The sequence below is a fragment of the Panthera leo genome, chromosome D3, assembly GCF_018350215.1.
Source record: "Panthera leo isolate Ple1 chromosome D3, P.leo_Ple1_pat1.1, whole genome shotgun sequence".
NCBI lineage: Eukaryota > Metazoa > Chordata > Mammalia > Carnivora > Felidae > Panthera > Panthera leo.
Window position 1 is genome coordinate 18340632 of NC_056690.1, and position 22817 is coordinate 18363448.

General features: G+C 55.8%; 1 protein-coding gene across 2 annotated transcripts; it reads left to right on the forward strand.

The window, feature by feature from the left end:
* Window positions 1-315: 315 nt before the first annotated feature.
* On the forward strand, window positions 316-22734 carry MVK (mevalonate kinase). Of its 2 annotated transcripts, none has more exons than XM_042910158.1 (11): window positions 316-428; window positions 1045-1140; window positions 2002-2149; window positions 6474-6618; window positions 8395-8550; window positions 12027-12130; window positions 12743-12788; window positions 17064-17154; window positions 17546-17662; window positions 21206-21359; window positions 22450-22634. In XM_042910158.1, exons 1-11 carry the CDS (start codon window positions 423-425, stop codon window positions 22530-22532), a joined length of 1146 nt encoding a protein of 381 aa, XP_042766092.1. In that variant the 5' UTR covers window positions 316-422; the 3' UTR covers window positions 22533-22634. The 2 variants fall into 2 exon arrangements, with proteins under 2 accessions (XP_042766092.1, XP_042766091.1); XM_042910157.1 differs by having other exon boundaries at window positions 320-428; window positions 22503-22734.
* The last annotated feature ends 83 nt before the right edge of the window (window positions 22735-22817 follow it).

The window sequence follows — 22817 nt, forward strand, 5'->3', positions numbered from 1 at the left end:
ACAGCTTGGTTGCGACACCTATTGGCCAATGTTCAAGCCAATCGGCAAAGGAACGCCCAGTTTGCGTGTTCTGATTGGCTGAGCGGAAGGGCGAACCCCTGTTGGGGTGGCGCCCGGGGGGACTTGGTCCCCGAGCCGCTCTGGCTTTCGCTCACCGGTCCCGCCGAGGCAGGTGAGCGCCTGGGCTCACGGGGCTGGGGGCGCGAGGTTTGAGGCTGAGACTTTGGGCCGGGCTCCCGGCTTCTCTGGCTTGGTTTCTCCGACTCTGAGAATCCGTCCCGAGCGGTTAGTGAGCTCGAATCTGAAGGGATTTGGAGCTTTGGGCAAGCAGTAGGTCTCCCGGTTCCGAGCCTCACTTTCCCCCGCTAAGAAACGGGGATCACGATGGCACTTAGCTCATAGTGCGGCTCGGGTCTTATCATATGGAGGTAATTGAGGCCTTAAATGGATGGTAATTTTTTATTATTTCTAGAAAATCTAAAATGCGCACACCTGTAGACCCAGCAAGTCACTTCCTAGGACTCTGTGTTGTAGAGATCCTCGGTTAAGTGTGCATGCAGGAAGGGGCTTGACATCTGTTTTCTGCAGCCTACAATTTATAGTCGTGACGTATTGGAAACAGCCTAAAAGTCCAGGAAGGCTTTCCTTCTACTCCATGATTTCATTTAAATTTCTAGCCTCAATAGTAGTAATAATTAAAGCTGGGACCCACGCTGCCAAGTGGTCCTCTTGTATTATTTAACTTAAGCTTTCCAAAACCCATTGAGGTAAGTGCAGTTCTTGTCCGAATATAACATAGGACGGAACCAAGGTTTTTAGCCATTTGAGTGAGTTAGAGACAGTGACCTCCCTGGGGAGCCGAAGAGCTGGGATTTGAACCCAGGTCTTTCTGATGTGCCTAGTGGACTGCGCAGTCTTTGGGGCACATAGGAAGTGCTGGATGGTAGCTGCCTTTTTCGTTAGAATGATGAGTTTGAACTGGGTATTCTCTAATATCTCTGAGATCTGGGGATGTCTCATCCTCTCTCTGGCTTTTTCTTTCAGGATTCCCAGGAGCTAGCTATGTTGTCAGAAGTCCTGCTGGTGTCTGCTCCAGGGAAAGTCATTCTTCATGGAGAGCATGCTGTGGTCCACGGCAAAGTAAAGGCCCCCAGAGTCTTTGAGAATTGGGCACCTCTTCTCCCTGACCCTAATCTTAAACTGAAAAGAAGTCTTGAGGCATAGCCTAGGGGTATCTAAGAGAGGAGGTCAGTTTTTCCCCAGCGAGGCAGGGAAAAGACAGGGCTTACCCCCACTGAAGGGCTCCTCTGGCCTCAGTAAGGTAGCACAAAGCTGAAAGGTAAAGCTGTGCAGGTGGAATGAGGCGACCTGGAAAGTGGGCTTCGGTGGAGAAGAAGAGGGGTGGGAGCACTGAGCCCTGGGGCACCCCGACATTCAGAAATGGGGAAAATGAGTAGGATCCAGCAGATGAGTCTGAAACATGCATTGTCTCATTTAAGTCTGAGGACTGCCCTCGGAGGTTAAACTTTTATTATCCTATTTTGCAGATGTGGAAGCTGAGGCTTAGGAGAGGATTGGTCGCTTGACCAAGGTCCCGTACACCTGGGTAGAACCGGGAATGAACCTCCGTCTGTCTGAACCCACAGCTCATGCTTTCTCCATTCCGTCATTCTTCATGTTCTTAACTTACATTTATTTGGATGACATGGTGATGATGGGGAAGCCATTCCTTGGTGTGGAGGACCTCTGAAGTTTTGCATGGAGAGGGCAAACAGAAGTTGATGCTAACTCCTAATTGATTGGTAGTGCCGGTGCCACCTAGTGGGAGAGCATGCCAAGGTTGATCGGCAGTGTCTGCCAAGGGCATGAGTGGGCGTGCCCTGCGTGCCAGTATTTGCTGTCTCTCCTCAGCACATTGACACTGAGCCCTGTTTCTAAGACTGGAGCCATACTCTTTGCCACCCATGCTCAGGCTCATTGCTTTTGCCCTTTATCCTACAGGTAGCGTTGGCGGTGGCCGTGAACTTAAGAACATTCCTCCGGCTTCAGCCCCACAGCAATGGGAAAGTGTGCCTCGACCTACCGAACATTGGCATCAAGCGGGTCTGGGATGTGGCCAGGCTTCAGCTACAGGACACGAGCTTTCTGGGTAAGTGCAGCGAGCAGGAACCAGGTGTGGGAAGAGCCGGGGTCCTGAACAGAGGGGAAACACATGGCTGGGTAGTTATTCCAGGCTATCCCTGAGGGGTCCGGAGACTAGCCACTCTGGGGGTGTTCTTTTTTCTCTTGAGCCATAAAATTAGCTTCACTTATTCATTTTATTTTATTTTTAATTTTTTAATGTTTATTTATTTTTGAGAGAGACAGAGTGTGAGTGGGGGAGGGGCAGAGAGAGAGGGAGACACAGAATCCGAAGGAGGCTCCAGGCTCCGAGCTTACCGGCGCAGAGCCCAATGCGGGGCTCGAACTCACGGACCGCGAGATCATGACCTGAGCCGAAGTCGGACACCCAACCGACTGAGCCACCCAGGTGCCCCTTCTTATTTATTTTTTTAAATTCAAGAGCATAAAATGATGCACTGGATGTATGCGGGCTGTGGTGGACTGATTGTGAAGGCCTGTTGTTGGGTGAAAAAACAAAAGATGCAAACAGGATGTATCTGAGGGACGACCCGGATTAGGTATCAGCAGGTATGTAAGTGCATAGGAAAAAGACTAGGAAAATTTACTTCTGGTGATGGTTACATACCGCTGGGAGGGTCCTAAGGTCTGAGTGGGCAAAGTGAGCCTTCCTTCTGGAGGATGGTTTTGACAAAGAGAAGGTAGTGGCGTTTTGCATAATTGAAAATCATCCGGGGCACCTGGGTGGCTCAGTCGTTTAAGTGCTGACTTCAACTCAGGTCATGATCTCCCGGTTCGTGGGTTCGAGCCCCGCCTTGGGCTCTGTGCTGACAGCTCAGAGCCTGGAGCCTGCTTCGGATTCTGTGTCTCCCTCTCTCTCTGCCCCTCCCCTGCTCTGTCTCTATTCCTCTCTCTCTCAAAAATAAAATGAACATTTTTTTAAAAATCATTAAAAATAATAGGGCACCTTGGGGTGCCTGGGTGGCCCAGTTGTTTAAGCATCCAACTTCAGCTCGGGTCATGATCTCATGGTTCGTGGATTCGAGCCCCACATCAGGCTCTGTGCTGACAGCTCAGAGCCTGGAGACTGCTTTGGATTCTGTCTCTCTCTCTCTCTCTCTCTCTCTCTCTCTTTCTCTCTGCCCCTCCCCCGCTCATGCTCTGTCTCTCTCCCTCTCTCTCTCTCTCAAAAATAAAAATGTTAAAAAAAAAATTTTTTTTAAAGAAAATAATGGGGCACCTGGGTGGCTCAGTCGGGTAAGCATCTGACTCTTGATTTCAGCTCAGGTCATGATCTCACAATTCATAGGATCGAGCTAACAGTGCTCGATGCTCTCTCTCCCTCTCTCTGCCTCTCTACTGCTTGCACATGCATGCTCTCTCTCTCTCAAGGTAAGTAAATAAACTTTTAAAAAATCATTAAAAATAAAAGTAGCATGGTTATTAATTGGAAAACAGAGTCAATATTAAACCACTGTGAGTTAAAAAAAAAAAATCTATTACTGACCTTTCAGCCAGCCCCTGTGACAACGGTGAGCATTTTGGTATTAATCCTTCTGGACTGTTTTCTGCAGGTGGATAGTTAGATTGAGAGAGGTAGGAGGATATCTGTTCCCTAACCAAAATCTGATCAGGCCATACAGACTTTCCAGAAATGTGTGGGTTTTACCCCCCCTTCAGGGTATCAGGCCTGATACCTTTCCATGCCAATAAATAAAGACCCCTGTGCTGATTTTCGATAATACTGTGAATGTTGTGTCCCCTCATAGGCAAGGTTTTTCATCAGCAGGGTCGCCCCCTGCACCAAACCTGGAGGGTGTTTTCTGTTCTCAGTTTGCTATCTCCTCGCTGGGCTGCTGTCCCATTGTCGGGTACAGTGTTTCTGAGCCAGAGTGGGGCCAGTGGGAGTCCTCCCAATGGTCTTTTCCTGCCTGCTCCCTGTCCCCTGTAACAATCAGTCCACAGCAAGCCACTCCCGGATACTGTAGGGGGTGAAGGAACAGGTGAAAACCCCCATTTTCCAGCCAGTCCTGCCTTGAGAACCCCTGGAGACGATTTTGTTGTTGTTTTTAACAATACAGACGGATTCCTGGCCCTGCCTCTCTCTTATTGAAAAGGGGTAGAGGTGGTAGGGGACCAGGTGTGTGTATTTTGAAAGAAATTCCCTGGGCGGCACCTGAGGGGCTGTGGGTTCGAGCCCTGCCATCAGGCTCTGTGCTGACAGCTCAGAGCCTGGAGCCTGCTTCGGATTCTGTCTCTCTCTCTCTCTCTCTGCCCTCCCCTGCTCGTGCTCTGTCTCTCTCTCTCCCTCTCTCTCTCTCAAACCGTCATGATCTCACGGTTCGTGGATTCGAACCCCACATCGGGCTCTGTGCTGACAGCCCGGAGCCTGGAGCCTGCTTCGGATTCTGTGTCTCCTGCTCTCTCTCTGCTACTTCTGTGCTCACGCTCTGTCTCTCTCTGTCTCTCTCAAAAATAAATAAACATTAAAAAAAAAAAAAAGAAGGGAAAGAAAGAAAGAAATTCCCTGGGTGATTCTAGGGACACTGTCAGTTGAAAACAACTGCTACCTTGAAGCAGGCCTCGGAAAGCAGCCATCCAGAGCAGCGTGGGATTTGCCTTCTGTGGTGCCCGAGACCATCCCCCACCAGGCTCGCAATGTCCCCCGGGAGCTGGCTGCTGCTTTGGGGTGTCAGTAGCACTGATGGAAGCAGGCAGGTGTCTGGCCCACGTGCCAGACCCCCCCCTGCCTGCCTGTGTGAACCTCAACAGGTCGCTCAAACCCCCTGAGCCTCCGTGGGCAGAGTCGTGTTGCCTGGGAAGGTTGCTGCAAGGATCCGGCAGGCCTGGAGGCGGGCGAGGGCCGGGACACTGAGTGTAGTCCGTGAGGGCGTGTGAGTTACTTCCCCAAGGAGAAAAAGGAGCAGGGTGCACGACGCGCGTTTTCTATTAGACTGCAGGGCCCCTCCATCTTTGTCTTTCAGTGTTCTTTGGTTGCCTCCCGATAGTTACAAACACAGTGAACATTTCACTGGGCATCTCCGTGGGTGCCAGGCACTGGGCTAGTGTGTTACATACATCAGCACTCTTAGAAGTCTCCAGCCTGCCCTGGAAGTAGGTGGCGGGATCCATCCCCATCATATGGAGGAGAAAATCGAGGTTCGGGGGTCGAGTGGCTCAGGTCGCACATCTTCGTCGGTGATGCAGAAAGGATTCAGACCCGGATCTCTCTCAACTCTCCAAACTCTTTTTTTTTTTAAATTTCTTTAAATGTTTATTTTTGAGAGAGAAAGAGGGCAACTGGGGGAGGGGCAAAGAGAGAGAGGGAGACACAGAATCCGAAGCAGGCTCCAGGCTCTGAGCTGTCAGCACAGAGCCCGACACGGGGCCGGAACCCACGAACTACAAGATCACGACCTGAGCTCAAGTCAGAGGCTTAACCGAGTGAGCCACCCAGGTGCCCCACTCTCCAACCACTTTAACAAGTTATTCCATTTCCTTCACCGAGCTCTGAAATGTCTGCGCCCTCAGTAACACTGCCCGTTGGCTGAGCTGCCTTTAATGTATTATTATTTCAGTTAGCCCACAGCCCTTTTAATGAGTGCCTCACCCTAAAGTTTCCTAACACAGGCACACCAAGCTCCTTTTTCTGTTTACTTTAAAATTTGACCTGTGACTCAGGGAGTGGTTTGTCAAGGTAAGCCGGTCAGGCTTGCTCAGGCTCTCGGAGGAAAGTGGCACAGCCCCCCCACACATGGGAGAGAAACTGCTATCTGGCCTCTCCCGGCTGCCCAAGCAAACCTCAGCACTTCACGTTCTCTGGTTTTGAGCGTCCTGTCCTCACAGGTTATGTTTCGGGAGAGGGACACGTTTGGGGAATAATTTAATACTGCCCGTGGTTTGGGTTTTGTTCTGTGGAGGTCAAAGCCAGACCTCTGAGAGATCGAGCTAGCATTCGCCTTGTGTGTGTATGCATGTTTCAAAAACTACGGTTAATTGAACACTTCCTGTATGCCAGGAACCGCGCTAAGGGTCTCCTGTACCTTATTTAAGTTTATCTTGGAGGAGGTCCTGTCATGATCTCGTTTACCAAGGAAGGAGACTAAGGATCAGAGACGTTGAGTCACACACTCAAGGCCATAAAGCCAGCATATGGTACAGTCGGGACCCAAACTCAAGTCCACCTGCCCGCAAAACCTGAAGGCTGGTGGTGGTCTCGGCCCTGGTGCTCGGACCGTGACTCCGTGTCTGTCAGATTCTGATTCTCGTGACCCGCTGGGTCCTCTGCGTGCTGTTGTCTGTAAAAGCACCTGAGGCCCTCTCACCCAGCCACGTGTGCTTGTTTGCGACAGAGCAAGGTGACGCCTCGGCACCCACCGCGGAGCTAGTGGAGAAGCTGGAGGAGGTGGCAGCCTTCCCCAAGGACTGTGCCGACCCCGCGCGTGCGGCCGTGCTGGCCTTCCTTTACTTGTACCTGTGCATCTGCCGGAAGCAGAGGTGCGTGCGTGGTCCGGGGAGGGAGCCCTGCTTCAGCCCGCCCGGGGCAGCAGGCAAGGGTTTCTGTAGCTTTGGCTACCGCAGAGCACAGGGGCTTTCTTCTGGGGTTCCGGTGACCATGGCCATTTGCCATCGCCGCATGCACCAGGTGCCAGGCTGGACCCTCGATGGACGGTCTGCTTTTAACATTCCTAGGAAGCTCTGAGAGGGGCGCCCTCATTTGGCCCAGGAATGAAACTCAGAAACACACTGAGGGCCGGGCTGGGGAATCAGCCCCGCTGACTTGGGTTCTGACACTTACGTTCTCAACCCCCCACTGCCTCCTCTGGCCTCTTGGATTCAGCAGACCCGAAGCCGGACTCCCGAACCACGTGGCTTCTCCTGCGCTGTGTCCACAGAGGCACCCCTGCTGCTCGTCCCGCAGACTCCAGGGAAACTCTGTGATCAGCAAAGTGACACCTGTGTCCGTCTCACCCCTGAAGATAGGATTTGGGTTATTTGCCCTCAGGGAGGCCAGCTCACCACTGAGGCCACGTCACGTGGTCATGGAGAGTCAGATGGCGTTGGTTCGCATCCCACGGCGGCCACTTACTGGCTTACTTGAGGTTCTTACCCTTCCTGGTCCTCAGTGTCCTCATCTGTAAAATGGGGGTAGTAATAATACCTACCTCGTAGGCTTCTTGGGAGGTTAAATGAGTTTATTTATTTAAAGCGCTTGACTCAGAGCCTGGCACGTAGCTTGAGAAACGTTAGCTGTTATTATTTTCCTCTGAAAACTATTGGAGGATTGAAAATACGATATATGAAATGGGCCTAGCTCTGTAACTAGCCCACGGTGAGTTTCAGTATAATTATTTTCTGTTTCAAACCCAAAGGGAAAGCCTCAGGGGGCAGCTCGTCACTCATACAGCAGACGCTGGGGGCCAGGCACGGTGCAGAGGGCCCATTCATAAACGCCTCCACTCTTGCTGTCCGCGTGGGATTTTCAACTTAAGTGGGGCACGTCCCCTTCGGGGAAGGGGTGCAGATTTCAGAATCTGATCTGAGCGGGGTGGGCATGTGTAGTTTGAAAAGGCAGCTTCGGCCTTATGGTTTTATATTTGGAAGACGGGAAAATTCCTTAATGGAAACCACAGGACACGAAATTTGACAGTCCTTGCTTGGGGGAAATACACAGAAGATACAGTGATTCGGAACTTTCCAGTGGTAGAAAACAGGCCCGTGTTACACACAGAGGGGCACTGCTGGCCGGTAGGAAGGAGGAGGGTCCCGTGAGCACACAGCACGCCAACATGAGGCAGTGGTGGAGAAAGGCTACGTAGTGGAGATCGTCAAGGGGAGCTAGGAATGGGTTCTGTGGGTGGCCAGCGGAAGCTTCACGGTGGCAGTGACATTTGAGAAGTGTTTTGCAGGATGGCTAGGAGTTTCCCTGGGGGCTAAAGAGGTGCAGAGCTATCCCAGGCAGGGATACAGAGAGAGCGGGGCCACGAAAGAGCCTGTGCAGGGAACAGGAAGGAGTTTAGAGAAATGGTTGGTGGCTCGGGAGGGAACGGTGTGTTCAGGAGGGAGGTGGTTCTGGTATTTATTACCAAGTTGTCTGCTTCACCACGACTTCCTACAATCCCGGAGGGCTGCTTTTGGGGTCGGGAAACGTCCGCGAGTCCAGAAACCTGGCCAGAGGCTCGGAGTCAGGCCCTGCCCACGTCCAGTCCTGGGCGACGTCGGCACCTCGCCACCCTTCAGGAGAGTCATGCCCTGCACCCCACTGTGTTTCAGGACCCTGCCCAGCCTGGACATCAGGGTGTGGTCCGAGCTGCCCACTGGGGCCGGCCTGGGCTCCAGTGCCACCTACTCAGTGTGTGTGGCCTCCGCTCTCCTGACCGCGTGCGAGGAGATCCCAAACCCGCTGAAGGACGGCGAGCCTGCCAGCAGGTAATCGCGGCCCTTGCCCTCGTCATTGTCCTTCCCGGGCACCACACCCCGGTGTGGGTTCTCTCCCTGAGGACTCCCCGCCACCCTGTGAGGCAAGAGGTGTCTGCGACCAACGCGGGCGGTCTGAATCCAGAGCCTGACCTCTCTGCCCTTCCCCTACCCTCACCTCTACCTTGCCTCTTTGGGGTTCGAGTGCCCGTGATATGGTAGAAAGAACCTGAGCCCGGATGTAGGGAGCCGTTGGGCCCACTTCTGCCATTGTCTCACTGCGGGACCTCGGCCGTGCTGCTGCGCCCCTCAGGGCCTCGGTGTCTTGCTCTGTAAAAAGCTGATGAGAGCATTAAGGACACTATTGCTGGGTCTTACGAGACAGTTGTGCAAAAAAAAAAAAGTGTAACACGTCAAGACATAAACACAGGAGGAGTGTTTTTTTTATTTCTTATTGAAAAAATTTTCTTTTTAATGTATATTTTTGAGGCAGAGAGAGACGGAGTATGAGCGGGGGAGGGGCAGAGAGAGAGGGAGACACAGAATCGGAAGCAGGCTCCAGGCCCTGAGCTGTCAGCACAGAGCCCGACGTGGGGCTCGAACACACGAACTGTGAGATCATGACCTGAGCTGAAGTCAGACGCTCAGCCAACTGAGCCGCCCAGGCGCCCCGGGGGAGTATCTATTATTATTAAGGCATTTCGCTTCTTAGGAGCCCTTGACCTTGTTCCACGGAGGGAGCATTGCCTCTGCAGGTCTCGCGGAGTCAGCGAGGCTCGTCAGGACAGTGTCCCTGGCAGCCGTTTCTGCCACTTGGGGGCTGCATCTGGAGAAACTACAGTCCATCCTGGGCCCACACAGCGCAGGGGAGCCCTCCCACTGGGGGCCTGGGGTCCCAACCATGTGTGGTGTCGGGCGGACCGCCAGCCTTGTCTGTCTCCTGGTGTAGCCGGCAGAAGAGGCTGCTTACGCGGTGCTGGTGCACGGTGGGCGTGGCTGCGTGTTTCCTCCCAGAGCACCGCTCCTCTACCCTCCACGCCCGCTGCAGGGGCACAGAGCGGACACACTGCACTAGCTTGCAGCCTCGGACATTTGTCCTCTTCCAGAGCTTGGCTTTGAATCGAGGCTTTCTCCCTCTGCCCTGGAAAGGCAGTGGTTTTTCCCGCAGCCCAGGCCCCCCTGGCTGCCCTGTCACGGCCAATGATTTCTCTTCTGAGTCACGGAGGTTAAAATACGGCTGGATTCAGACTGAGCCCCAAGGTCCCTTTGATCCTCGTGGCCACAGTGGATCTGCGGGCTCGTGATGTGATGTGTCTGTCAGCACTCCTGAGACTCGCTCTGGATGGTTCCTGTGGGTGGAGAGGAGTAGGAGGGGTGGGGTGGAGGCGGCTTTTGGCAGGGGAAGAATCCGGTAGGTGATGAGAGGCGCACCTGGAGGTAACACAAGGTGATGGTTTTCAGGGATTTCAGTGAGGTGTGCCTGCTAACTTGCTGCAGGGCGTGGGGCCACCCCCTCTTCTCCTCTGGGCTCTGTTTCCTCATCTAGAAGTGAGGGGCTGCACCTGACGGTCCCTCAGGGGGCCCTCCAGCCTTGACGTTTGGTGCTTCTGTGATAAGATGGTGCTCGTTACCATGTGCTAATCACTGATTATAACCTAGATCAGTGAAGGCCTGCTTACCCTGGGTCCCTTAAACAGACTCGTGTATATGGGCCAACAGACCAGCTCTGCCTTTCAAAAGGCATGGGTGAGGGTCCCTGGCTGGCTCAGGCAGTGGAGTGTGTGACTTTTGATCTCAGGGTCATGAGTTTGAGCCCCACATTGGGTGTGGAGCCTACTTAAAACTTTTTTAAAAAATTTAATTTTCGGGGTGCTTGGGTGGCTGAGTCAATTAAGTGTCCGACTTCAGCTCAAGTCATGATCTCACAGTTCGTGAGTCTGAGCCCCGCATCGGGCTCTGTGCTGACAGCTCAGAGCCTGGAGCCCGTTTCAGATTCTGTGTCTCCCTCTCTCTCTGCCCCTCCCCCACTCATGCTCTGTCTCTAAGAGATAAATAAACATTAAAAGTTTTTTTTAAATAATAAAGTTTTGAAGAAATATCAAAAAGAGAGAGGGAAGGAAGTGTTTTTCACATAACAAAAGAGAATAGCCGTAAGAAATGTTAACATACAATGAGGAAACAATACACAACAGAAATTATTTCTGATAATCTTCTGGAATAGGATCATTCTTGATTTAGAAGCGTGAAAACTGTGCAGGGGCGCCTGGGTGGCTCAGTCGGTTAAGCGTCCAATTTTAGCTCAAGTCATGATCTCACAGTTAGTTCATTGGTTCAGGCCCCGCATTGGGCTCTGTGCTGACAGCTCAGAGCCTGGAGCCCGTTTTGGATTCTGTGTCTCCCTCTCTCTCTGCCCCTCCCCTGCTCATGCTCTGTCTCTTTCTATCTCAAAAATAAACATTAAAAAATTTTTAATTAATTTTCAAAAGGCATGGGTGACTCGTATATGTGTGTGTGCATAAGTGTGTGTGTGTGTATACGTGTGTGTGTGCGTGCACGTGCGTGTGCTCTTTCTCACGCTGATTCCTTAACATTCAGGTCTCCCGCCACCCCTGAAGGCCCAGTCATTCCTTCCTAGGACTTTTGGTGAGAGCAGGCCCCACCCCTGCCCAGCATTTCTAAATCAGACAGAGCTGGAATCAGACCGGAATCCGGTCTCCTGTGAAGACTGGGTTGGAAATCTGAGCCCCCGGAGGATGAGCAGTGCACAGGGTGGGAAGAAGATTCACCTTTGCGGAGAGGGCCAGGTCCCGGGCTGGGTCCAGCTGCCCCCTCTCTGTCTCGCACGCTTGCCTTTCGGTTCCTGGAAAGGTCTGGCTCTTGTACAGTTGCAGGTGCTGTGCAGCCCCGGTCTGGAATGCTCTCCCCACACATTCTGGCCTTGCTGACCGCGCCCTTGTCCCTCAGGCCCTCTCCCTTTCCGGATGGGGTACAGGCCATCCAGCCTGCACTGCCCCTCCTGGGGGTTGTAGTTAAATATCGATTGCTTTTGGCGTCCCCTCTCCATGAGACGCCAAGCCTCAGGCGGCTGGGGGCCGTGTCTCGTTCGTTCCCTACCGTGAGCTTAGCGACAGGCACACAGTAGATGCTCAGTAAATATCGGACAAACGAGTACGTCCTGTTGGCGCCATAAAGCTCGGTAGTTGAGAACCTGGGCTCCAGTCAACTGATGTGGTTCTGATGTAGCGGTGCACAGCACGGGGATCTACTTGACCCACCTGTGCCTCAGTTTCCTCTTCCGTAGGAGAGGGGATAGTAATTGTACTGTCCCTGTAGGGTTTTCATGGGGATTGCAGGAGATGGCTCTGCAGCTGGAGAGGTTCTAGACTATTCTCCTGTTCCTGGCTCGTGTGGTCCCGCCCCTTGCTGCCTCAGCGGCCCTTGCCGCCCCTCTCCACCGAGGTACAGACGGACTTGTGTGTCTTCTTCAGGTGGACAGTGGAGGACTTGGAATTAATTAACAAGTGGGCCTTCCAGGGGGAGAGAGTGATTCACGGGAACCCCTCCGGAGTAGACAATGCTGTCAGCGTTTGGGGTAGGTGCGGCCGCAGGCCAGTTTTCTGTGTTTGTATTATTTTATAAATTCCTGTGACCATTGTAGACGCTCAGGCTTTGTTGGGTTGGATGAATGAAATCAGCGGCTTCCGAGGAAAACAGTGTTTTCCTGCTTGGGGGTGAGGGAGGGGAGAAATTCCAGGGTCCTGCCTCACACCTGCTGAATCCAGACCTCTGGGGGTCCTGGGGGGGTCATGGCAGGGCCCGGGAAGCTACAGGTGTGGTGAGGTCCCCATGAGGGTTGCCACAGTACAGCTGCAGAGTCACGGCCGTAGCGCCTGGCAGTCACACGAGCTGCTGTGGGATCCTGGCTTCCCGGACCCGGCCACGGTCCTGGGCCCACCTTCACCACGTGGCCTGTGGCACGAGGCCGGGCAGCCTGGAGGGAGGGCAAGCTCCCTGGCGGAGCGCGGAGTGCCTTTGTGCCCTCCCGGGACCTTTTGTGACCGAAGCTGGCATGACTAGTTAACAAGGGTTTAACCTGTTCCCCGGATGGGGCAGAACTCTTACCCACTCAAGCCCAGCTCCTCTCCCAAGGGGCAGACACACACAGCTTTTCCCATAGCTCTGACCCGCTGCTTTTTCTCTTTAGGGGGAGCACTCCGATACCAGCAAGGAAAGATTTCGCACCTAAAGAGGTAATTCTGGGGTAGGGCAGCCCCTCCCGGCATGGCTGCCTCATCGCGTCGTCGGTTGGGGGAGGGGGGGGGCTCTGTCTCGTTGTGCGGTAACATGTGGGGCAGCATCTCTGGCTTTTTTTGTTGTTGTTGTTGTTTATTTTTGAGAAGGGGGAGGGGCAGAGAGCAAAAGAGAGAATCGTGGCGGGATAGAGGATCGGAAGCGGGCTCTGTACTGACAGCAGACAGCCCGAAGTGGGGCTCGAACTCATGAACTGCAAGATCATGACCTGAACCGAAGTCAGACACTTAACTGACTGAGCCCCCCAGGCACCCCTGGCTTTCTTTCCCCTCCCCTGTGAGGCCCTCCCAGGCCGTGGGCCATGAGGACACCCTGTTCTTGCCTTCTGTACCGCAGCTCTTAAATTGCCAAGAGATTAGAGGGAGAAGTCATGCGTGGCCGTGCCATTCACCTTCCAGAGAGCGGCTGCTCCCCCAGACCCCTGGGTCGTCGTTCATTTCATTCATTCGATAGTGTATGCATTTAGCAAATGAGAATTGATATCTTCCTGTGTTCCCGAGGACACTGTACTAGGGTCTAGGGATGTAAAAATGAGTCTGGGACACAATTTTGGTGGCGGGGCAGGGTGGGAGGAGAGTGGGGGCGGGTAGGGGGGGACCAGCAGACACGCACACAAAGCCACTGCAGGTGAACATGAGGGTTGCCACAGTCGGGCACTCGAGGCAGAGCCAGGGCTCAGGCTCGTGAGAGGCTTCCAGCAGGGGTGACATTTGAGAACTTCTCAGCCCGTTTCCCAGGTTCCCTTACCCCCTCCCTCGGGAGCAATCGGAACTACAAGCATGCATGTTAAAATAGAGCATGCTGTGTTCTCTTTGGACTCAGAGTGGAAATGTCCCGTGCGGGCAGCGACTCTCAGGGTGAGCAGGTGGCAGTTCCTTGAGCCCTCGATGGAGTCAGGTGGTGTCCCAGGGCACTTTGCCACCCAGGCGGGCCTTTCCACGGTGATGAGGGCGGTCCTCACGGCCCACGGGCAGCAAGTCCTGGCCCACTGCCCTCGCCAGCTGGGCCACGCCAAGTGGCCCTCGCCAGCTGGGCCAAGGAGTGGCTCCTTGACCTGGCGTGATGTGCCGCGTCACTTCCACCTGCACCTCCGGGAACTTTCTGCCCCAGTTCTCTTGGCTTCCAGGAGCCACGCCTGCCTTTCCGAGGTTCTGCGTTAGGGTCTCTCAGCCTTGGCACCATTGACGTAGTGGACCGGACGATTCTTTATAGTGCGGGCGCTGCCCTGTGCGGCATGGTTGGCATATTCAACGGCATCCCCGCGCTTCACCCACTAGATGCCAGTAGCGCCTCCCCTGTCTCCCAGTTGCGACAGCCAAAAATGTCTCCAGACATTGCCAGTGTCCCCTGGAGGGCAGAATCCCCCTGGGTGACAGCCTTCACTCTGCACAGAGGAGGAAGCGGGGCCGTTTAGGAAAGTGGAACCAGCTTGCTCCGGCTGCTGTGCAGTCAGGGCAGTGGGGCCTGGGGCCCAGGCGGGGCCGGCTCTGCCACGTAGACTGACTCCCCGTGCGGCGACGTCAGGAGTCCCCGCTGGACTCTGAGGTACCGGACGCAGGCCTGCCCGCGGGGCTCAGCCCACCGGAGGAGGCAGGCACGGCTGTGATCCTCGGCACGAAGATACCCAGAGGATGATATGAATGCCCTGAAGCTGCCACGGATAGCAGCGAGGGGTGTCACAAGTCGGACGACAGATCTGGGCGTCACAGGGGGCAGTGACGTCTCATTCAGTGTTTCCTGAGGGCTAGTTATATCCTAAGCACCGACTGGGCCCCAGCTAACGTGGTGGTGTGGGCACGTGTACGTTCTACTGGAGGGAAATGAGGGGATGAGTGAGGAGGCAGGAGGGGGGCCCGAGGCATAGCCGGTGGCCAGCTGGTGGTGGCGTGGCGGACAGAGGCTCTGGGGTCTGCGGGCCCAGCTCTGCCACTTTCAAGCTGGGTGCTCTTTTTTGTTTTGTTTTATTTATTTTTAATATATGTTTATTCTTAAGGGAGAGAGAGAGAGAGAGGGGGAGAGAGAGAATGAATGGGGGAGGGGGGAAGCAGGAGGGAGACACAGAATCCAAAGCAGGCTCCGGGCTCCGAGCTGTCAGCACAGAGCCGGGTGCGGGGCCCGAACTCACAGCCACGAGATCACGGCCTGAGCTGAAGTTGGACGCCCAACCGACTGAGCCGCCCAGGCACCCCACTGAGCCGGGTGCTCTTGAGTGAGTCGCTCTTCCTGAGGCACACGCCTCCTCGTTTATATAACGAGGATCCTGAGCCCAGAATCAGAAACGGCACCTGTAGAGTGCTTTGCTCTCTGCTGAGATCAAACTTAATGCCACAGAGACTGAGCAACTACCATGTGCTGGGTGCTGGGGGCCTCAGTGGGGAACAAAAAGTCCCGCCTTCACGGAACTCACACTTTGTTGGGAGGAGACAACCAATGAACAGATGGTTCCACGAGAGCATGTCAGGCTGTTGGATGGGATGATCCGGGGAGGCCCCCGATGAAACGACATCTGAGCAGAGACCTGAATGGAACACGAGAGTGAGGTGGGTCCCTGGCGGAGGAAATGCAAGTGCAAAGGCCCTGAGGCAGGAATGTGCCTGGCGTGCTGAGCTGCAGCCACAGGGCCAGGATGGCTGAGAGGAGCGAGCACCCAGGGAGGGCGGGGGTGAGATAAGATTGAGGGGTTAGCCGTGCCTAGCACGCACAAGCACTCGCGGAGCACAGCCTGGGTGGTCTCTAGATGCCCGCAGAGCCTGGGGTTTTAGTGGGGCCGGCAGCGCTAGGAGCCGCCTGTTCGCAGAGGACTTGTCTAAGGAAGATGAAGACACAGTGTTCCAACTCCTCCCGCCCCGACGGATGGGAACACAGAGCAAACCGACCTTCACTGCTGGCTGCGGGGCGCCACGGTGAGCAGATGGCTGATTCTCTGAGAAGCCGGGAGGCCAGACTCCACATTAATCCCGCCAGTGGCTTCAAGAGGAACCCTTTCCCCCCAAACCACGCATGGTGCTTCTCTATTAAAAAAAAATGCATTGTTTGCAAAGTGGATCAAGATGCGGCCTCCCAGAACGCTGCCCTTTTGAGAAACGGCTTGTCTTTAAGGGGAAAAGAAAAGGCAAATAGAATGTTCATCTTTTGTAAAGTTAAAAAAAAAAAAAAAAAGAGCCGGCCTCCAAGGCTGGGAATCGATATTAATTTCATGGGCTTATGGGCGGTGAGATCAAGCAGGTTTCTGGCAGCCTTTTCCAGCCCTATTGGATTTTACAGTCTCGAGTTGTGAAAAGAAAAACGAATAAAGGTATCAAGGGGTCTGCCTGTCTCCAGCTGTCTTGGGGCAGAGCTCATCCAAATACTCAGTCCCCGGCCCGTGGTGCTCTGAAAGGCAGCTTGGGATGACAAGAAATGGGGCCTTAAGTCCCCAGGGACAGATAGGCATAGGACGGTTGCGATCGTGACTTTAGGAGGTAGCCTAAAGCTCAGAAGGTGGGTGAGGGCAGCTCACTGTGGCCGTCCTGGGGCCCCTGTTCTCTCACCTGGGACAGCCGAGCAGGGACGAAGGACTCCCTCTGACCATATCTGGCTTTGGGCCATGACAGCGGGTCTGGGAGCCATCAAGGCAGGGCAGGATGGGCTCAGCCTGCAGGGAACCTGCCTGCCACCCAAGCCTGCCCTCCTCCCCTGCACCCCACTGTTCACCATACCAGCTCCCCTGGGTGCCTTCCTACCCTGCGTGCACCCCCTCTGCGTGATCCGTCCCAGGTCCCGTTGCTTTTCTTCCTAAATCTCTTCCACTCCGGCAGCCTGGGGTGGCCCACACGACAGAACCTTCACCCCCTCTTGTACTGTTGGCCATAGTGCCTTTGAACTCATCCAACTCTGTGAACCCGGCGTGCTCGGCCAGCTGCAGGCGAAGCCAGGCCCCCTCACATGTGCCCAGCACATGGTAGGTGCCCAGTTGAAGTCAAGTGGGTGAGTGACGAGCCAAAGGAAAGTGTCCCGACTGCCCAGGGCCTGGAGCGGAGACGCATCCATGATTGGCGGCAGGAGCCCCCCCCACCCACCCTGCTTCTCTCGCTCTCCCCCCCCAGCCCACTGAGGTCCCCTTTTCTGGGCCTCCGCTTCCTCCTGTGTCAGGGTCGGGTGATGTTTCGGAGTGCCCCCGGCCCTGACGCAGCTCCTCCGTCCCAAGCTCACCATGGACCCTCTTCACCCCGCAGGCCGCCGGCTCTGAGGATCCTGCTGACCAACACCAAGGTCCCTCGCAGCACCAAGGCTCTCGTGGCCAGCGTCAGGAGCAGGCTGCTTAAGGTGCTTCGTGTTCACTCGGGCGGGTTTCTGGCAGGGCCCCGACAGCCAGGTCTAGGGGCTCGAGCTCTCCCTCTGCCGCATGGGCTAGCGGAGGGGCAGGATGGGTGATGGGGACCGGGGGAGGCGGTTTTGGGCAGACCAGGAGGTGCTGTGTGTCCATCCCAGCCGGGAGGCAGCACAGGGAGCGTCAGACACGCTGGCTTGGTGGCGAGAATCCCCCCGCTTCTGTGAGGGGGCCTGGGCAAGGCAGATCCCCGGCGGGAAGGAGAAGGGGTTTCCTCAGATGGTGGGAGCGGGCCGTGGGGACACCTCCCTCCTCCCGTGGCCGGGGCGGCTGTCTAGTGTCTGCCCTGCCCCAGGCCTCACGGGCCCTTGCTTGCTCTCCCTCCAGTTCCCAGAGATCGTGGCGCCCCTGCTGACCTCCATAGATGCTATCTCCCTGGAGTGCGAGCGGATGCTGGGGGAGATGGTGGCTGCCCCCGCCCCGGAGCACTACCTGGTGCTGGAAGTAAGAGCCCGTCTGCAGGGTCCCCGGTCTCACCCACACCACTGCCTGAGGCAGGGGCTCCCCCTCTGCGCTTACAGTCCCCCGAGCTGAAACCTGGGGGCCGGGCCCGGGCCTGGGGTCCCGTGTATGCCAAGGCCAGCGAGCGTGCCTTCTTCTTACGCCTTTCCCCAGCTGATTCAGAGCCGCGGAGAGAGTATGTCGAAAGCACAGAGGGCAGTGCCTGGCGCGTGCTAAGTGCGACGGGCCAGGTTTGGGTTCACACACGTAAGGCGCGGTGGGATGTTGCTGACCCCATCTTCCAGAGGTCCAGGAGCCATTTCCTGCACGGCCATCCCTTTCCCGTTATGTTTGCTCGCTGCATTTGTGTCCTTTGGTGACTGTTTATCACCGGCGTGCTTTGGCTCACACGTATTCTAACAACATGGTTCTTTCTTCCCTGTGACCCGAGCCGCTACCCTTTGCATAATTCCAGTGTAGAGGCGGAGGCCTCACGCCCTGGGTTTGATCAGATCCGGGTCTGAATCCCAGCTTCACCCCTGCTGGTCTCACTGGAGTGTCTTAAGAGTGCAAAGAGGCCCGGTAGGCGACAGGCAGTTACCATGCCTGATGAGCCACCGGCTCAGTAAGCCCGAGGGCCCAGGGTCATCCTCAGACACGGCCCGTGTGGCCTGGCAAATGTGGATCGACCTTAAAGAGCCACCTGGCTTCCCTTGGAGAATCAGAGGATCCGGCAGGCCGGGGGGGTGAGGCTCGGTAGCAACAGTCAGCTGGAGGTGCAGAAGAGGCCCCGGGAGGAGGCCCTGGGGTCTCCATTTGTCCATAGTCCCCACCTCTCCCTAAGCGTCACCTGCAGCTGCTGCGGTCCACCTGGTGCCTCTCTGTCCCGCGGGATGCATTCGAATCTGCAGCTCCTATAGTGAATGGAAGCAGCTACTAAACCAAGTCTCTTCACAAATGATTTCGCACTTGGTCTCTATAACCACCTCCCTGTGAAGTGGGTATATTGCCCCCGTTTTACAGGTCTGAATACTGAGGCCTCAAGAGCAACTTTCTGCAAGGTTCGCCAACTAGTGGGTGGCCGTGCCAGGTGTTAAACTGACTTATGGGTTTATCTCTTTAGCCAGCAGATCTGTAATGAGCACCCACCATGGGCCAGGGGCAGCGACCCGCTCTCGTTTCTGTGCTTTTGCTCCCATTTCCTTAGCTGTCTGCCTCCAGTCCCCCAGCCTTTGCCTTGCCGGCTTCAATTCCTTTCACGTAGAAAGGAGGGAACACAGTCCTCCTGAGCAGGAAATTAATAATGATAGAGTACTGCCTAAAATATACCCTGTTGAGCCCCCGGAGAATGCCACAGAACAGCACGTTGATTATACATTGTGTGTATTTTTGGCTGTGGCAGCCGCTGAAATGTGCAGCTCGCCTCCTGGACAGCTTTGTGCTCAAACCAGCGAGCTGTTCTCCTGTGTCACAACCTGTCATCTGATCCTTGACAGATTTTGGATCAGAATGTGACAGGTGTCTGAAACCTGCCTCGGCAACGTGACACCTGGCGCTCAGGCGCAGAGAGCGGGCCCCCAGAACTTCTCCCTCACATCCAGCCCCTGGGGCTGGGGAGAGGCACCCAGGGCCGCCACCGGGCCATCACGCCTGTCTGCTCGTTTGTCAGAAGTGCTGGGGTGTGTGAGGCGGGCTGCAGGGGAGGGCCGACCCGACCGCGCCCGAAGGACTCCCCTCCCCCCCCCACCCCGGCAGGAGGGCCAGGTGGGCCCGGCCGACAGCTCCGTGATTGGCAACCCTCGCAGCACACGCGCTGCCGGTTCCCCGGAGCAGAGCCGCGCACCCTCAAGCCCCGCGCCGCGAGAAGTAGGCGGCAGCAGGAATGCTGAGGGCGCTCGCTCTTGGAGGCGGGGTAGACTGGAGCTTCGCATCGGGCAGACCCGGTTTCCAGTGCCGGCTTGGTACCTTACCAGCCCAGTGACCTTAGGCAAGTCACCTTCCGCCCTACGGGGATAACTGTGCTAGGACCGCAAAAGTACTGATAGCAGCTGACTTCCACGGAGCCCTGATCTCAGGCCAGGTGTCATGTGAAAAACTCCGATTTCTTCCTCACTGCAGGGAGACCGATCCTCTTAGGATGCCAGTTTTACAAGCGGGGAAACTGAGGCACAGGGTGAGAGGCCTTGCCCAAGAACCTAGAAGTAGCAGAGCTGGGACTGAAACCCAGTCCCCTCCCCTTGATTCCAGATCCCACATCCTTTTTTTTTTTTAATGTTTATTTATTTTGAGAGAGAGAGAATGCATGCGTGGGCGGTGGGGCAGAGAGAGAGAATCCCAAGCAGGCGCTGTCAGGATGGAGCCCAACGCAGGGCTTGCTTGATCTCACAAACCCTGAGATCAAGACCTGAGTCGAAATCAAGAGCCAGATGTTTAACAGACTGAGTCATCCAGGCACCTCCAGATCCCACATTCTTTAAAGAAAAATTTTTTTAATGTTTTATTTATTTTTGAGAGAGAGCGAGCATGAGCAGGGGAGGGGCAGAGAAAGAAGGAGACACAGAATCCAAAGCGGGCTCCAGGCTCTGAGCTGTCAGCGCAGAGCCCGATGCAGAGCTCGAACCCACCCACTGTGAGATCATGATGTGAGCTGAAATTGGAGGCTGAACTGAGCCCCCCCGGGTGCTCTGCCCGATCTCACATTCTTCACTTGCCTGTGGCAGGGACCACAGGTGGGTGCTCGTTCTTAGAGCCCCAGCGTTTAGCACGGTGCCCGCCCAGACGCTGATGGAGCAAATGAGATGTAAGTAGGGGTCCCTGGGCTGCGATCGCTATCAGTTTTCTTATCTCATCAACCTGCATCGTCGGAGCCTCAGAAGAGCAGGAGTTTTATGCAAATCAGAGAAACCAGAGAAACATTTAGCTCTTTCCCCCACTTACGACCTTGTTTGAATAAGAAACCAGTTCTTATTCTGAAAATTGGTACCCGCGGCCGCTGTCGGATGGCGTATCGCTTCAGACTTGTGCAGATGATAGAAATCCATCTCAAGCAGGCTTTAGCAGGAAAGGAATTTATTGGCTCATAACTGGGAAGACCAGCAGGATCAAGCATAGCTGGATCCAGGGGCCAAAACAACCGAGTCTGAAATCTCTCCATCTTCCATGCACTCTCTGGCCGTGTGTAGGGCAGAGAGAACTCTGGCAGCTTCTGAAGTCAACCAGTTTTCGCAGCTCGAGGGCAGAGGCAGAGAAAACCCTGGGAAGGCGGCGGTTGGCCCAGCTTGGGTCACAGGTCCATCCCTGAGCAATCACCGTGGCCAGAGGCTTCTTTGGCCAGGCCTGGGACATGTGTTCCCCACCAGCTCCACCCCAGCCCCATGGGAAGTCTCGCGGGAAGGAGACGTTCTTTTACCAGCGGACAGGGACACGGTGCCGGCTTGCCTAAGCCATTTGGCTCTCCCAAACCGGCGGCTGTCACACGCATGGGGTGGACACAGGACCTTGGCTTCAGGCCGGCCGAGTGGGAACAGACTGAACCTTCTCCCGCAGGAGCTCATCGACATGAACCAGCACCATCTGAACGCCCTCGGCGTGGGCCATGCCTCCCTAGACCAGCTGTGCCAGGTGACCATGGCCCATGGACTGCACAGCAAGCTCACTGGCGCGGGCGGTGGTGGCTGTGGCATCACGCTCCTCAGGCCAGGTACCGGGGAGCAGGCTGGGTAGGGTGGGTTGGCAGCCTGGGCTCGTACAAAGGTTCTACCTGGGCAGTTCCCTTGGGAGGAGGGAGAAGCTGGAGAACAGTCTCACCTCTGCCGTGGGGCCTCAGTCAAGTTAATTCACCACTCTGGGCCTTTGTTGCTGCATTGGTGGAACAAGGACGCTGATGGCTAGTTTATGATTGTTGTCTAGACGCAAGGAGAAAAGTGCCTTTAGAAAGACTGGCACAGGGCTGGGCTGGGGGAGGGGCCGCCATTATGGCGGCTGTCCCCACCACCTCCTCACCTGCCAAGTCTCCCACAGGTTTGAGGAATAACCAGGACATTGTCGTCACCCGCTGTCACCTCTTGATGTGGCCAAGATGGGGACTGACCTTGCTACAAAACCGAGGGCTTTCTTCCCCCGCCACCCCCCCCCCCCCGCCCCCCAGTGTCCGGGGAAAGAGCAAGGCCGGGTAACGGTACCCGGGGCCGGCTCGGTCACCACACCGCACCTGCCCTCGGGACCTGGCACTCAGTGCTCCCGCCTGCGCGGCCTTCCCTTTGCCCCCTGCTTCTGGTCTTTCTCTCCCCTCCTTTACCTTCTCCTCCTCCCTGTTTTTCTCCCACCATTGCCCACTGCTCTGTAGTAAGCCCACAGTGGCCCCAACCACCCCCCTCGCTCTCAGCGCGGCCCCAGACCTCAGGAAGTCACTGTGGCCTACAGCCGACTTTGACCGTTGGCTCCTCGTTCACGGTCAGTGACGATGATGAGGGAGAACACTTCTGGGGCGTGTACCGTGTACCAGGCAGTGTACCCAGCGCCTTGCCTGCCTTTCCTCATGGAAGCCTCTCAGTAACCCTTGGGGAGTAGTAATCACTACTGGCCCCCTTCCCAAATGAGGAGACCGAGGCTCAGAGAAGGGAAGCCGCTTGTCTGGGGCCCCACGGCTGGTACGCGGTGGGGCCGGGGCCGTGTGACTCGGGGCCCGTGACTTTACCTGTTGCTCCGTGCCCACCGCTGCCCCCTCCCCCAGAGGGTGCAAGGCTCCACATTCCAACGGGAAGACCTGTCCCGGGCCTTTTCCTGAACAGCCTCGAAGGGAGCAGACGAGCGTGGGGTGACCTGCTGCCTTCCGTCTCCCCAGATCTGGAGCAGTCGGTGGTCGAGGCCGTGAAGCAGGCCCTGAGCAGCTGCGGCTTTGACTGCTGGGAAACCAGCATCGGTGCCCCTGGCATCTCTGTCCACTCGGCCGCCTCCCTGGACGCCCCCGTGCGGCAAGCCCTGGATGGCCTCTGAGAGGAGCCTGTGCCGCTGCAGCCCCACCACGAAGCCCCTTCCTGGATTATTCTGGGTGCCGGAGCCGGCCTCTGTGCTGGCCGGTGGGCCCCAGTCCCAGGGGCGCGACCTGGAACCTGCAGCGGACGGGGCCGCCCAGAAGACACGGTCCGCATCCTGCATC

What these genes read in the sequence shown, in the direction of transcription:
- MVK (XM_042910157.1), top strand. An exon ending in TGCATCTGCCGGAAGCAGAG is followed by an intron (nt 6,619 to 8,394) that starts GTGCGTGCGTGG and finishes ACTGTGTTTCAG; the next exon opens with GACCCTGCCCAGCCTGGACA. An exon ending in GACGGCGAGCCTGCCAGCAG is followed by an intron (nt 8,551 to 12,026) that starts GTAATCGCGGCC and finishes TGTCTTCTTCAG; the next exon opens with GTGGACAGTGGAGGACTTGG.